This window comes from Tursiops truncatus, chromosome 2 (assembly GCF_011762595.2).
Source record: "Tursiops truncatus isolate mTurTru1 chromosome 2, mTurTru1.mat.Y, whole genome shotgun sequence".
NCBI classification, from domain to species: Eukaryota; Metazoa; Chordata; class Mammalia; order Artiodactyla; family Delphinidae; genus Tursiops; species Tursiops truncatus.
Genome location: NC_047035.1, coordinates 173,063,573 through 173,079,793, shown reverse-complemented (window position 1 = coordinate 173,079,793; position 16,221 = coordinate 173,063,573). Strand labels below are relative to the sequence as shown.

The following is a 16,221-nucleotide window of genomic DNA, read 5'->3' as shown; positions in this document are numbered from 1 at the left end:
AGGAGGAGAGATGGTGACCGGGAGCCCAGCCAACAGTTGGCACCAACCCAGAGGGGGGAACTAGACGGTCCAGCCCCAGTCAGGCCACTGGATGACTGAAGCCGGGTGACTGGACCCAGGTGCGACCAGAAGAACCATTCAGCTCCGCACAGGCCAAACAAGCAAAACGGTTCTTTCCTCAGGCTACTAAGTTTGGGGATGGTCTGTTAGGCAGCAATAAGTAACTGATACAGGATCGTGCATTACCGCGGAGGGCTTTTAATGACAAATAGGAAAGTTTTAATTTGTTTTTTAATATTAGATTTGGTAGGCAAAGGGAACCACACCCTTTTATTGTTGCTGGGGAAAGGCACGACTTGTGGAACAAAGGCTTGTAATACATCTTCGGAGATCCAGTGACTTATGCAAATGAAGCCAGATCTTTACACCAGCTTTTTTCCTTAAATTATGAATCAAAGTAACTTAATGACTAACTTTGCCTTAACTAGTCACACTGAAAGACCATTTCCCGAAATAACTCAAAACAGAACATGAAGCTACTATGGTTAAGAATGTGGATTATACTTAGAGAATAATTTATTACCTCAAATACATTCTTTTTGCTGGATTTATCCTTTGAAGCCATCTCAATCGTTGCCCCCTTAAGGTCCACCGTGAACTCTGGTTTGGACTGATTACTCCCAAACTTCGTTTTAGAAAAAAGGAAAAACCTTTATGTTATATTCATGTACATGTGTGTATCCAAAAAGAATACGGCCAATTTTATATTGTTAACAATAAATCAAAAAGGTGGTCACCTCAAATTCCTCTTCTCTTTTCGTATTATAAAATAACAATTCCTACTTTAAATTGAAATTGAAAAATGTAAGACATGATTATATATAGTTCATAGAAAAGGAAACAAAATGGCTCAACCTCCATCATTATAAGAAAAATACAAAATAAAGCCATAGTAAAATCTTTTTTCACCCATTAGTGCAAAAACAACAAAAAAAGTTCGATGAAAAACTGCATTGGTGAGGCTACAGAGTAACAGGCCCTCATTTGCAAGTAGGATATGGATCAGAACTCCTAGAGAAGAAAAGCTGCTCATACGATATTTACAAATTTATAAAGACATGTATCCTTTGGCTCAACAATTCTATATTTTGGAATTTATTCTAAATATCTATGACTAGGTAAAATGATGTGTTCAAAAGGCGATATTCTTACATACATATAAATAATATCTGGCAGAAAAACAAGTTCTTTTCCACCTAGTAAATACTCTAAACCTGATTTCGTGCTTTCAAGGGTTATTTTCTTATCAACTATTTATGTTGTCAACAACTAACAATAACTTGTAAAAACAACATCCTAAGCCCCATGTTCTTCTATTCAGCCTTTGTTAGAAATAAAAACTAGAGCCAGGTGCTCTAAAGCCTCAGCAATTTAATGAGGAACCATGAACAGAAGAGGAAAACAGTGGACATGGGTGGTTTGAGAAGAAGCAGCACTTAACTATTATATTTTGTTAACCAGACAAGGAAAAGATTAGAAAATATCAGAAAATTTATGTTAAATATAGACCTACTCTGTATCTTGCCATCATAACTTAAATTTCTGTTTAGTCTGTTAACTGAGAATAGAAAATAGAATTCCTATGTTAGTGTAGGGTTTGGGGGTTTTAAAATCTTTAAGGGCTGATGAATTGTAATCTTTAAGGTCATAAAGATTTGTTACAGGAAATTTCATTTGCTAAAATATTTTCAAATTATGTTTGTCATTGGAAATGGATCTTACCCCCCAATCCTGTGATAACTTACCGCTATTCATAACATTAATGACTACTTCGTAGTTTCACATTTAAAAAACGGTTTGACTTCATCTGTTCCCGTTTACTTCATCTTTTCAGTGTGGACTTAAATAATATACTTGTTATAACTAAACAAAACTTAGGATGTTATATTGAATTTATTAGTGGAATCAAAACAAAATTTAGGGTATTTCATGGAATTTTATTAGTGGCATCATAATAAAATTCACAACAAAAATTTCAACAATTCTACAAAGCCTTTGCCTTCCTTAGTACCTTTTGTCATTCAAAAGACATGTAATTAATCATAAAGCTATGATGGGCACAGAAAACTTTCTGAGCAAATTTGATATATCTCAAAAGTCACAAAACTTAAATGGACACATTTAACAAAATGATAGAAATCAACTTAATTTAACTTGTCATCATGACATGTTCTGTAGATAGTTAGCTATAAGGTAAGATATAAGTAGCCAACCAAATAAGTTATAGCAACCAAATACAAATATCAATACAATCACATAACATGGAATGCTATAAAAATGCTTCAATGTGGTTGGCAAAATTTCGGGTTTGTTATCCATTATTTCTCAAAATCTAGTCCTGCTTTTCTCTACTGTAATCATCGCTCCAATGCATTCATGGCAAAGAAAACAGAACGACCGTGGCAAAGGACATGCAACAAGAAAACATACAGTGACAGCGGACACGGGAGCAGATTTTACATATGCGACAGCAGGCCGGCGGCTGACAGAGTTTGTCCAAGAAGAAAGCAGCGAGAGCAGGAGCTCAGAGACTGAGCCCTGCCGGCAGAATGACTTGATGGGAAAAGGGAAGAAAATGACGATGTCATTACAGTGCACAATGGCAAAATGACGTACAAGAGAAAACCATAACGGAACCAGAGAGGACAAAAACAGGACTCCGTAAGCAGGTAACACAGGCCAAGCTGCATCTCCAAAATATTTTTCAAAGGCCCTAGAATTTATCTCAGAGTATTTTCTGACTTCTGAATTTATTCTATAAATTCATGTTTTATTTTTAAGATGAATGCTTTATACAACTTACTTTAAGCTAACTTGTTCTCCCGTATACTCACAATGGAAGCCTTGGGGGAATGGAGAGGAGTCCCTGAGCCCCTCCTATGGCCTGCGGGCCTTGTCCTCTGGTCCCTGTCCGCGTCCTCTCTCGGGAGAGGCCCTGCCACCCAGCTTGCCCTCCCCGTCCTCTAGGACAGTGGAGCTCAACCAGAGGCGATTCTGCCACTTGGGAACATCTGGCAATGTCTGGAGACGCTTTCAGTTGGAGGTGGGGTGCTGCTGTTACCTGCTGAACCCCCCAATGCATAAGACAGTCCCCACAACAAAGTATTATCTGGTCCAAAGAAGCCACTGTTTTTAGAAATTTGAAAGCATCGTATAAATGAATTTGAACAACTACCAATATCTGTGGGGTGACTTTTGAAATACTCAAGGAATATGAGTATTTAAATCTGCAGTGAACACAGTGTATGTCGTGTCGTCTTGTGACTGTGCACGTGCTGGTCCCCCTGTTACAGTGTAAGCTCTGAAGACGGGGGTCACGTTACTCACTTCTGAACCCCGAAGCCTAACACCAGGCCCAGAACAGAGCAGGCTTTTATGTCTGCTGAACAAATGAGGTGAAGGAAGTAAGAAAAGAGAAAGTATAATTTAAGTTACTGATACAACAACTGGGAGATAACTAATATTTTCCGGAAAACAAGTGACGTCTACCTATCCCGAGGAGAAGGAAAGGCTCGGTGGCTTCTGGATGATACAGCATCGGTGTAAAATCATCTTACGGTGGAGCTGCGTGTGGCATACGCACATTTCATTTGCTCAGTTTTTACTACCCATGAAACCAAAAATAAACACGAAGCATGAATGGTTTTCTAAAAACAGAGCTTCAAATGTATGGATGGATTTACTCAGCGTCCCATCGATGAGTATATGCCCTGGAGTAAACTGTAAGATCTGAACTGGCTATTTCTTCCAGGGGATCTCGGTATAGGTTTTTGCAACAAGTGTGACACTAATCTGTAAAGAACCATACTTCTCCAGCATGGCCCCGGAACAAACCATCTGAACCCAACTGAAGGAAAAGCAATCTCTTCTAACATCAAAGGAAAAAACTGGCTCTGCGAGAGACTGACTTCTCACAGCATCTTCCCGAGAGACACTCAAGGGAAATTTTCACTACAGGTGATTTTTGTCCTTTGGGCTTATGTGTTAGCCTCAGGTTAGGTGTGATTTCACTGTATAAACAGGGTAACATTTTACCTACGGAAGATCTAGCTGGTGACCGAGCAGGGAAATAAAGCTAGGATTCTTTCAAACCTTTTTGAACAATCCTAATTACTGGGTTAATTAAGAAGCATCTTGCATATTTCATCAATTTTTAATATTCATGAGTGTGTATATGCCAAAATATATTACACACACTTACATGCTTTTTATTTGAATAATCTTACTAGCTTTTACTTAGGCCACTTAAATTAGTTTTCGTTCCCTTAATATGTGTTACATATGGGAAGAAAAAGCAAGGCAGTTTGAGATTTTTTAATTAGCCATAAAATAAAAATTAAGAATTGACTGTACAGCCAAGCATTTTATCATATCTGTTTAGTTTTTAAGACTATAAAACACCGTGTGACTATATTTTATTTAATTATACCAACCTGAAATGACTACCATAATGTACTGTATTATTAACAACATATTAATAAAATTTCATTTAAAGGCAAAAATTCAAAGAGTGAATCTCTAAAGTTAAAACTCCATTAAGAATTCTCCAATTTCAAAATTGGCTAGCTCAGGGAATTTTAAGCTACGCTTCTGCTATTACCACATGGTAATGCTATAACACAACTTTAGCTGATAAACAGAAATACCCCACACCCTCTGTCGGCATTAGTTTTAATCATGAGTTCTGAATTATGTAAGGTCCCCAAGAGACCTACATAAAATGCAACCAGACTGTACTAATGGTTCTGTGCCAGGGTATTCACTTAACATCTTCAATTTTTTTTTAATTTCATTTTCTTTAAATCACATACATATCTGCCTACCTCAACGATGCCTCACTTACCACAATGATCTATGTACTTGCTTTATCTGTATATACCACAACCTTCAATCTTTAGGGGTCAGTAATTATCAAATAAATGACCATTATCCAGCTTTCTTCAGGAACTTTTTTGTTATTTTAATCTCTAATTGCTTCTCCATTCCTTTTCTTTCATTCACTTCACTCAGTGTCAAATAAAAGTTGAGCCACAAGTAGGAAGAAGAAATAACTGCATCTTCTTCTAGAAATGCATTAATATAAACAAAAAAGTATCATATGCTTCACCTCAGGGGAAAAAGGAGAAATAATTATCCATTTACTTTAAGACAAGTCAAACAAAAATTTCAGTCTTTTAATCTGGAAAGCATATCACAGGTCAGTTCCACCGTACTGGCTGACCAGAGAGCAAATCAAAGCATCAGTGAAGCAAAAGAGAAGAAACATTCCAGAAAGTTCACATTCATGCTCAATCCAGCAGATCTGGGGGGTTGCCATAGCAGAGTATTTGAGGACTAATATGCTCTGTGGCACTCCTGGCTCAGAACAATGTTACATGGCTGCACTGTAAACGCAGAGGACTAAAATTTGCTTGAATTTTACAAATGGATTTCTCTTTTATCAAACGTAAAGTCAACAGGTCCTGTTAATTTTAAATCAACTCCGTAAGTGTAAGAAATACTGGTTAAGGCAGGATATAAAGCAGACTAAAAACATTAGATTAATTTCATTTTAAAACCTTTTTGGAAATACCCAGAGCATGGACTCTGGAGCCAAAATGGTACCCAGATCTGTCACTTAGTAGCTGTAAGACCTTGAGCGGGGCACTGAACTGTTTTATACTTCATTTTCTCATCTCCAACAGGGGGAGAGGGAATGATAAACAGTACTCTCCCAGAGTTAAGAGGATAATATATATACCATCCTCTACACTTAGAACAGTACCTAATATATTTTCAGCATTCAAAAAATGTTAGCTATTGTGATATGTCACAAATTATAATTTTTGGTATTTGTATTACAAATAACCAAGGAGTAGCGATAGTAAACACTCAAATATACAAAAAGCTTCAAAGTCCCACAGGTAATGGTGACATTTCTTTTTCTTCTCAAAGCTGGCTGATGTCATATATAGACATGGAAACCTGACTAGTATCCAAGGGTCAGATCACAATTCAAGGTGGGGCTTGTCACATGACTGCTTATTTTCTGACTAAATATCTGAAAGAGCCAAGTCACAGACACAGGAAAGCTTTGGCATCCTGAAAACAGACCAAGAAATATATGTTCTCTAATACCCAAGTAGTAAGGTCACCTTTCAGTTCAATGCATAAAATGTAATTGGTTGGTTTTAACAATATGAGTCAGACTTTTCTAAGTGGCCCTTTTCTTTCTCTTGTGAGTCAAAATGCATCTTTAACTAAGGAAACCTCATTTACTCTTATTTGCAAGCTAGCGGTAGCTGGGAGGACTCTGGAATACTTCGTGAAGTTCAGGTGCAACACCACCCACGTAATTTACATGCAGAAAGCCTCCAAAGAAAAGAAATACTTGCCCAACTTGTGCTACTTCCTTGAGTTTTGGTAAACAGTAAAGATGAACCCTGCAACACGGCCCAAGAAGACAACCAGTTCTTTCTGTAATGATAAAGACGGCCAATTAAAGCTCCGTATCCAGTTTTCCCCCCAAATTTAAAAACTTAAAACCTACTTAGCTGTTATCAATGTTGTCCACAATTTACAGTCATACTGACATTCCAACTGTTTTTACTGGGGATATAATTCTAATGGAAATGACAACCATTTTATGGTCCCAAAACTAATGAAGTCAACGAGAGATGTAAGTTATCAGAATAACCACACACCTAACTATGTGCACATGGGGGTAATCCAGCACATCTGTGATCAAGGACACTAATTTAGAGTCACATGAACTGCACACTGCATTTGGCAAGAATTCTTATTCACAATTAGAAATTCGACAAACATGCTCATCTTACCTAATCCTCTGTAGATACAGATTGTTTTATATCTCTTAGTTATCTTCCTTCCCTTAATAAGGCTATACCAGGTAAGCAGTAGATCGTATAAATCACATGCTGGTTGATAACTAAGGTTACTACTACTAAAATGAGGCTTTTAAAAACTCTTTCCTAAATTACAAAATCAACACACAAACTATATCAAAACTCTGAACGTAGAAATGTATACAGAAAAAGGCCCCATTTTTTCTCCTTCAACCGCCTCTCCAGAGGTAACCGGTGTTTACGTTATAAGGCAATTTAATTGCTGGCAGGCTAAAACGAACGTCAAATGTATCTTCCACAGGAATTTATTAAGGCTCGCCTTACAGCCAAACATATGGCCAGTTTTGTGAAAACTTTATAGGCACTCAAAAGAAGGTTTATTCTCCATACTCAGAATGTAGAATTTAATATCTACCAATTAGACCTACTTGATTATTTTACGACTTTTTATGTCCACTTGAACTTGAAAAGTGAAATAAAGTTTACTCTTACTGAATCTCTATTTTTCCTTTTATTTCCTGTTGTTTTCCTTATGGTCATTAACATTACTTACTCAGTGAATGGCTATTTCTCATGATGAGATCTTCACTGTGGACTGATCCACAGTGCTTTATCATTTTAAAGATGCTTAGTGCCTTCCCCCTGAGTTGAACCTGTCTGCTATTAAGATCCCTATTCCTGCTTTACTTTTTATGCCTTTGATATGCGTTATTTGTTTTAACTTTTCTGAATCGTTTTTCAGATGTCTCTTTTGTATGTAATATTGAACTGGGTTTTGCTTTGTGTTCCAGTCTGAGCACCTTTTTCTTTCAACGGATGAATATAGTGCATTTACATTTATTTATACTGATACGACACATACGTTTGGTACCTGTTCTGTCATCATTTTATTATATTTTCACTTTATTTTATTATTTTGTTTTGTGTGGACCTCAAGATATTTTGGAAGGATTTATTTTCATTGGTAAATTTATTTTATATTCCATCTTATATTTCTTTAGATAATATCTAACTTCTCTATGCTGAAAAATGCTAAACTATATTCCCACTTTAAAATATATATATATGTATTTCCACTTTAAATAAACTTTTTGAGTTTAATTTTCAAAATAAAAAAAAATGTAGAATGTGTATCTCAGAACAAATATTGAATATTTGGATACTGAATGAATGACAGTATCCAAATATTGAGTTGCAGGTAGAATTAGTCACACCTTTTTCATGGAATCAATTTTTTCCTGAACAAACAACTGACGGATACACTGATTATTTAGATTTGACTACTTGGCAGGTAGACATTATCTCAAAAATAAATGAAGTGAGCCTTTCATTTCAAGGAAAATAAATGATAGTATATGTTCACAATAACAAAGCTTTCAAACAGAAAGCAGAATTCTGGAAAACTTGGCACATCTGCCACTGTGAGGCTGACAATATTCTAAAACTTAGTGACTTTGATGATGATATTACTGATTTATGATTCTTTGATATTGTAAAATAAAATGTGCCAACATTTGAAAAATCGGCAAACTTAGTAAACCAGTATTTTCCAAATGACCTACAAGATGCTACAAAATTATGCATAGGTAAAGATTCATTCACAATGCAACACAGGCCCATGGACTTTAATGTAACTGAGTACTGAAAGTTCAAGGACAGTTTTTCAGAATCTTCATTGCAACTAACATTTTTGGCGTTTTGGTGTAGCAGAAAAATACGCACAATTATCTGAGAAGGCTATTAAAATATTCCTCCCTTTTCCAACTTTATCTATGTAAAGGAGCATTTTCTTTATATACTTCAACCAAAATAATATGTTGCAACAGACTGACTGCAAGCAGAGATGAGAATCCAGGTGTCTTCCATTAAGCCAAATAGTAAAGATTTCTGAAAACATAAAACAATGCCACGCTTCTCATGGAAGTTTTCGGCATGAGAAAATACAGGGGGTTTTCTTCATAAAAGATGTTATTCATGTTAACATGTAACAGGTTATTAGTTTTAAAAGAGTTAATAGACGTTCTTAAAATTTCTCAGTTTTAATTTTTTACAGTAAATAATTCTAGATAAACTATATAGACAAAAGTTCTTTGCACTAACCAATAATTTTTAAGAGTTTAAAGAGGTCCTCAGAACAAAATGTTTGATAAACACTAAAATACAGGAAATTAAAATACCACTGTGCTCAGCTCTATATAAATAAATTTGAATATAATGAAATGGATGATATTCTTAGGAGAAGTATTCCAAAAAGCATTCCAAAGTAAGTAGAAAATCTAAAAAACTAATTATCACAGGAAAAATGACAGCAATGAAAACAGGGAAAGTGGCCAAAGACCTACCTGCACTACATATGCCCAAAAGGGAGAAAAGAAAAAAAGATCCAATTCACATGACTTCTACCAAGGAACAGCTTCAGGAACAGGTAATTGCAGTATTTGTAAAGCTATTTCAAAGCACTTAAAAGAAAAACTTCCAAGTACCAAAATCTGACAAAGTTCAATTAAAGCAAATCTAAAAAACTCAACTACATGTAAATTTTAAACTCTTTCTTAAACAACAGACTGATCTCACTTTGGCTATAAAACCCTAGCATTTCAGTGGTTTTTTAAAACTGGGGAAAATGGAACTTACCTTACAAAGAGTTAATTTCCTTAATTTATTAACCAAAAAAAACCAACAACCCAACAGAAAAAGAGACAAAGGGTATAAACTGATAATTCGAGGACAACAACAAAAAAGAAATATAAATGGCTTGTGGTACTCTACCCCACTAAAAAGGAACGCAAGTAAAAACACCATTTTCTCTCAAATCTCTATTAGCAAAGATCAAAGAGTTTGACAACGTACTGAATGGGCAAAGGCATGGAGAAATCCAAGGCTCCTGAGGTTGGAACTGACTGAGGGCCTTAGGGCACAATTTGGAATTGTATGAAAATGTCCAACTGCATATGGCCTAGCAATTCCACTTGCATAAAATATGTTCTACAGGCATATCTACATACTTGCAAAATGAACCGTGCAAGACACTGAGGGTAATACTGTTTGTAATAGCAAAAAATGGAAACATCCTAAATGTCTACCAATAGACACACTTGCAAATAAATAACAGTTAAATAAACTATGATGCAGCCATACAACATACCACTATGCAGCAGTTAAAAACTATGTGTCAGCTGTACATGCAATGAAATGCACCATCTCCAAGATAAACTGTTAAAAGACTGTGTTAAAAAAGTTAATCTATGCATATGTAAATGTATCTATTTTCTATCTCTGGAGGAAGACAGTACACCTCACTAGACATAACTGGTTACCTCTGGGGAGGGAAACTGATGGCTGGTCACTGACTTCTGACCACATGTTTTGTGTATGTTTGTGTTTTGCCATGTGCATTTATTACTTATTGAAAAAAATTTTAATAAAGCGAATGCCTGCTCAGAATCCTCCGCCTTATCACCTCCGAATTTAATCTCACCTTTAGAAATAGGTCAAGACAAAGAAAAATTTTCCTCTACTTCCTGACACTCTTATATCCATCATATCAGAAAACACATTTGAAATTCTTTGAACCTGTTAATCACTTCTACTAGAATATAATTATATTCAGTTTTTATTTATATCGATCAGATGAAACATGTGAGAACATTAATGATCTGTGTACTTACCGAACCTTTTTCCCGTTTTCAGTAATCTTTGTTACATTTAATAATCCGTATTTCTCTTGACCCTATGATACGGAACAGAGGTATTACTGTTTATAGATCATTCACACAGACAGTGAAGTCCAAATTCTTACATAGGACTGAATCAAAATGATCTGGTGCTCTAAATATTAGCTTAAAAGAAAAGATCAGTCAGTGTGTAATACGGTTAGTTCTAGACTACCTTAAGAATATAATTTCCTAATACTTCCGTAAAGTTTTTCAGTTATTTTTGTAATTAAACACTTGGTCTGGGCTTCCCTGGTGGCACAGTGGTTGGGAGTCCGCCTGCCGATGCAGGGGACACGGGTTCGTGCCCCGGTCTGGCAGGATCCCACATGCCGCGGAGCGGCTGGGCCCGTGAGCCATGGCCGCTGAGCCTGTGCGTCCAGAGCCTGTGCTCCGCAACGGGAGAGGCCGCAACAGTGAGAGGCCCGCGTACCGGGAAAAACAAAAACAAAAAAACACTTGGTCTTCTCAAGGAATAGCAGCCATAAGGTAAAATCAAATTAAATTTCCACATGAACGCTACAAATCAGCACTGGAAAAATGATTTATGACTTCCTGTTCAAACCAAGTGATACGATGCTATAAATACCACAAAAGAGGAACCGTTTACTTTGCTGTCATTTTAGAACAGTGTAGTCGGGAAATTATTTAAGATACTAACCTACTTTGTCAGAATGTGAAAATAAGTAGGTAGAACAAACGCAGTGACTGTATTTAATAAATTACTTAAAAGTAAGTGGCACTATGCATAGAACTGGCCTTAATGTGGCATAAAGAATTCAATATGTTGCTTCATTAAACATATTATCAGATGGCAAATTGAGCTCTGGACAAACTAGATCTATTAGTCAGCTGATGTAAAAAACAGCAACACAGCTTTATCATCAAACCCTAGGAAGGCAAAAGTCACTGTGCTCGAGTTAAATGTTATCTTAAAATTCTTCCAGGTGGAACTGAAGAAGCACTTTCTCATTGCTCTAGCCTTCTATAGTCAAATGAATTTAATCAAAATGCGTTTGTGCCCACAGCAATCATCCGTTAGTGAGCATTGTCTGAAAACGACCAAGCAGCCAATTTTCCTTCAGTTAAAACACACACACACACAATACACACACACACAGGAAAAAACAGTCTCAATTCAGAATTTATTTCTAACTATTTACCTCAGCTATTCTCTCAATGTACTTTAATTAGAAAAAAACCTCTTTCTTGTATGAGAGATAAACATAGCATTATTTTCTCACTAATGTCTAAAAGATAATGTCTGAAAGTTCTGCCTGGTCTGATAATAACTCACATCTATAGACAAAGCTGACAAACTATTATGTTATTCACTTTTGTTATACTGGGAACTTGGGAAATATCCATATTACTGTAATTTTTTCACAAAGCATAGGTTGGATCTCCTTAGATATGCAAGTCTGATACATTTCATAAGAGCTCTCTGTTGCCTCTCAATAAAAATATCAATTACACGGTGGTAAGTATGCACAGTATGTTAAGTAAGAACTTTCCCAATTTACCATCAGAAGCAGGGAGGGAAAGAAAAACTTTCAATGATCCAGGAACTAAGTAACATTAATCTGAGAGGATGGGCGCTGGTGATGGGAGCACAGGAACTGGAAGGGCGGAGGTGGGAACAGCCTATTAAAAAACACCAAAGCTGGAACTATGCAGGGTGAAAAAGCAGAGACAGGAAGGAAATGCCAGCATCAAAACAGGAAGAAAAATGGAAGGGACAGCAGCAGTGACAGACGGCCAAAGCCTACGGGGGAAAGAGACGCTCTGGATCAGGGATTCTTACCTGAGTCGTGGCTGGACCAACACCGCACATAATCGTGCGTGTACATGCACCACTCAAGGGAAAGGCCCAGAGCTCCCATGAAATTCTCACAGGGACCAAGACCCAAGCACTACTGCTCTAAGCGGTAAGCACTCTAACGTGAACATAAAATAAGAACAAAACGTGCCACGTCCCAAACGTACCAATACAATGACCATTACCACGCGGTGTGCAAAGTCCAAGTGCTCTGAGGAAGGCATACCTAACTCCACCTGAGAGGGGAGCAGGGAGGAAGAGAAGCTTCCCGGAGACCCTGACCCAGGAGAGACCCTGACCCAGGAGCGAGCAACAGGAGTCGGCCACACAGAAGCGACGGACAGGCGAAGGCACAGAAGCTGGAAGCGCATCATCCCTACGAGGCTTAGGTTCCCTCAGCGTACGGGGCGCAGCAGAGCAGCAGCAAGAGGGGGGGGGCAGCGGAACGACAAGGCGGGAGCAGGGGACGCAGTGCCACCGGAACAGTGTTCTGATAACTCCTATCAATGCAAGAGGTGCTGACGGCCTGGCCCAGGGAGAGGCCTGAGAGGGTGAAGAGGGGCCACACGTGAGAGCGACTCGGAAGGCAGGACTGACGGGGACAGGACGGGAGGTAAGAGGCAAGATCGGGGGGACTCCCAAGCTTGAGCAGCTGGGTGGCTGGGGGCCCTCAGCTGCAACGACAAGCTTTAGAGGAGCCGTCCCTGACCCCTGCGGTAGGAGCTCCTCTGCCCTCCAATGACTGACGACAGCCCCCAGGTTGTTTCCTTCGTCGCACCTAATGCAAAGCACAATTACGTATTACTTATTCGCCACCTACTGTCAGGCTGTCCGTCGGGACCACATCTGCTGTGCTCACCACGTATGACAGCGCCCAGCACAGCGGCTAGCGTGGTGCCGGGGCTCAACACATGTGTGTTGAAGTAATTAACCAACAAAGCAGCCGTGCTATCACACTACCAAGAAATGTAAGAGAAGGTCAGTGATGGAGAAAATAAAGCTTTAACTTTCAAACACTGAAGTTCTGAATTTGACATAAAAGTGACAAGCAGCCAGATACAGGTGCAGATTTCAGGGCGGAATTTAGGCAGATTACCATTTCATACTGTTTGGTGTACTCTTCTCTACTTAACATGATTCAAAGTCAACCAACGTTTTTGTGTAGCTTACTAAAATAACTTCATAAAAATACCTTGTTAAGTCCTTTAAAAACTGCCCATACTCACACATGAATATTTCTTAGTCTAAATATGTCGATACTCTAAGGGAAACTTCGTGTTGAAAATAAGCAGGAATGTTTTAATATGAACTGGCAAAACATGGTTACATTTTAACCAAAAATATTGTAGTAAGATTGTCCTATCCTAATTAAGGCAAGAAAACAATAAAATGTCAGTTCTATTGAGTAATCTGGGAAAACTTCCACAGGTTCATAATCACTTTGCAGGCTCCAGAATTTCTAATCGATTTTACATTCATTTAGTAAGATAAGCATTTCCCAGTTTTGGCCAATAATTATTATATATCAAAATCAATACCTCCCATTAAAATCTTTATCTTCAGTTAATCATGTTATAATCATGTAATAAAAAGATTCTTTCTCTACAGAGTAAGTAACCTTGCCCTGTGATATGCTGAAAAAGAACCAGTGTGACAGAACTTCCAGAGAAGGTAGATCCATGCAGACCTTCAAACTAGAGGCTGCCATGCAGAGGGGAGGAGAGGTGGGGAAAGGGGCAGTGACTGCTTAATGGTAGGGGGCTCCCTCTGAGGGGATGAAAGTGTCCTGAAACTGGGCAGGAGTGACAGCTACACACATTTTAAATACACTAAAGCCACTGAACTATATACTTTAAAGTGGTTAATGGCTAATTTTATGTTATGTGGATTTCACCTCGATTAAAAAAAATGTTTAAAGAACCAGTGTTATAAAAAATTGTTAAAATCATGTTTTTAAAAAAGGCTTTAGAATAGTAATATTCAATGAAAAAAAATTAGCCGATTTGTCCACTAAACCCTTTTGGTAACGAACGTGTTGAAATGCCCTTTTCTCCAAAGTGGGTAAAGCATTTTAATACCATAATTGGAAACACAAGGTCAAAAGTTCAAGTTTCCAAATTATATACTTAAAATTGTACTCAGTATTCAGTAAATGAGAACTTTAAAATGCATATCCTCATAGGCACACTGGGACAAACAGAGACGAGGTTCTTAGATCAGCCTACAAACTCCTATTTAATCCACGTGTGGCAGTCATATTTTAGAGAAATATCAATTTTAAAAAAATGTATACACTACCTATTTCAAAAAAGGACTTGAGGGCCTCCCTGGTGGAACAGTGGTTGAGAGTCCGCCTGCCGATGCAGGGGACACGGGTTCATGCCCCAGTCCGGGAGGATCCCACATGCCGCAGAGCGGCTGGGCCCGTGAGCCATGGCCACTGAGCCTGCGCGTCCGGAGCCTGTGCTCCGCAACGGGAGAGGCCGCAACAGTGAGAGGCCCGCGTACCGCAAAAAACAAACAAACAAAAAAACAGGACTTGAAGTGACTATGAAAAATAACAATGCATTTGAAAACTGGAAATAAGACAAGAAAAAATGAACATGTTTAAAATTTAGATTAAGGGATGAAATTTTAATGTGGTTTGATTGGAGGAGACTGAATGAAAGCATCATATGCTACGTGAACAAAGCCTGTCCAACAAGACCACGTGTTCTATGACTCCACGCATGTGGAGTGTCCAGAAGAGGCAGACCTAGTGAGATAGAAAGCACATTGCTGGTCGCTTAGGGCTTGATGGGATGTGAGCAGAGGGGTGACAGCAACGAGTACTGCTTTTTGAAGTGATGAATGTTCTAAAATGACTGTCCTGATGGTTGCACTTATCTGAACATACTAGAAACCAATGAACTGTACACTTTAAACGGGTGAACGGTGTAGTATGTTAGTCATATTTCAATACGGTTTTAACAAAAAAATAAAATAAAAAAAGAGAGATTCAATAGGAAATCTGCAGAGATTTAAAGACGCCATGAGGTAACTAACACTGATTACGATGTCAGTTTCTTTTTCTTACCACCAACCAGATTTTAACTCACAAAGAACCAAAAAAAAGAAATCTGCTTGTATTAACTGGGTAAGAGTGGGAAAGACAGGCAAAAGACTCCATTCAAACAGGGCAAGAAGAGAAGAGGGAGCAGAGGCTGCAGGAGGAAAGAAGAGACTCTGGGGAGCAGAAGCCCGGGGGAGCCAGACTGGGTCTTGGGGGGAAGGACGCTGCACACTTACAGGGAAACAGAACAGCCTCAGCAGAATTAACAGAGCTGTTCCTGTTTTCCACCCCAAGGTAAATGAAGAACGAAACAGAACCCTGCTGAGGCAGTTCCTTGCCGTGGCCACCAGAGGGGACCCTGAGTCTGGGGCAGTCAGGTGACTGGCAAACTCTTGTGAAAGGGGTAATTGCCAGGGGGAATAATTTGCAAACCGTCCTTTTAACTCCCATGCGAACACTTATAAACTCATGTTTCCAGGATTACCAAGAAATTCCCTTTTACCAAAATGTAAATAATTTATAAAAGGTCTTCTCAGAAGTTACATATTACCCATATTTAAAATAAGTTAAAAAGCGTTTCTGCCTCTTTTCTAGATGGATGGACAGATTAAGAATACTGCAGTAACAGCACCTTACATTCGTACAGGAAATCCTGACAATACCGCTAAAATCATGTTCACTTTGATCTTTATTTAATGTTCATGCACCCAGGACTGTGTTAAATAATGCAAA

The 16,221-nt window shown here is 38.2% G+C and overlaps 1 protein-coding gene across 12 annotated transcripts in view; it reads right to left on the bottom strand.

Annotated features, from left to right (window-relative positions):
* ARHGAP12 (Rho GTPase activating protein 12) overlaps positions 1–16,221 on the bottom strand; it is a 109,771-nt gene that overhangs the window by 13,869 nt on the left and 79,681 nt on the right. For all 12 annotated transcript variants that reach the window (XM_033852513.2, XM_073801729.1, XM_033852505.2 and 9 more), the window contains 3 exons: positions 10,574–10,635; positions 6,435–6,516; positions 584–685 (listed from right to left, as the gene is read on the bottom strand). In XM_033852513.2, coding sequence (XP_033708404.1) covers positions 584–685; positions 6,435–6,516; positions 10,574–10,635 — 246 coding nt within the window. The remainder of the gene's footprint in view (positions 1–583; positions 686–6,434; positions 6,517–10,573; positions 10,636–16,221) is intronic.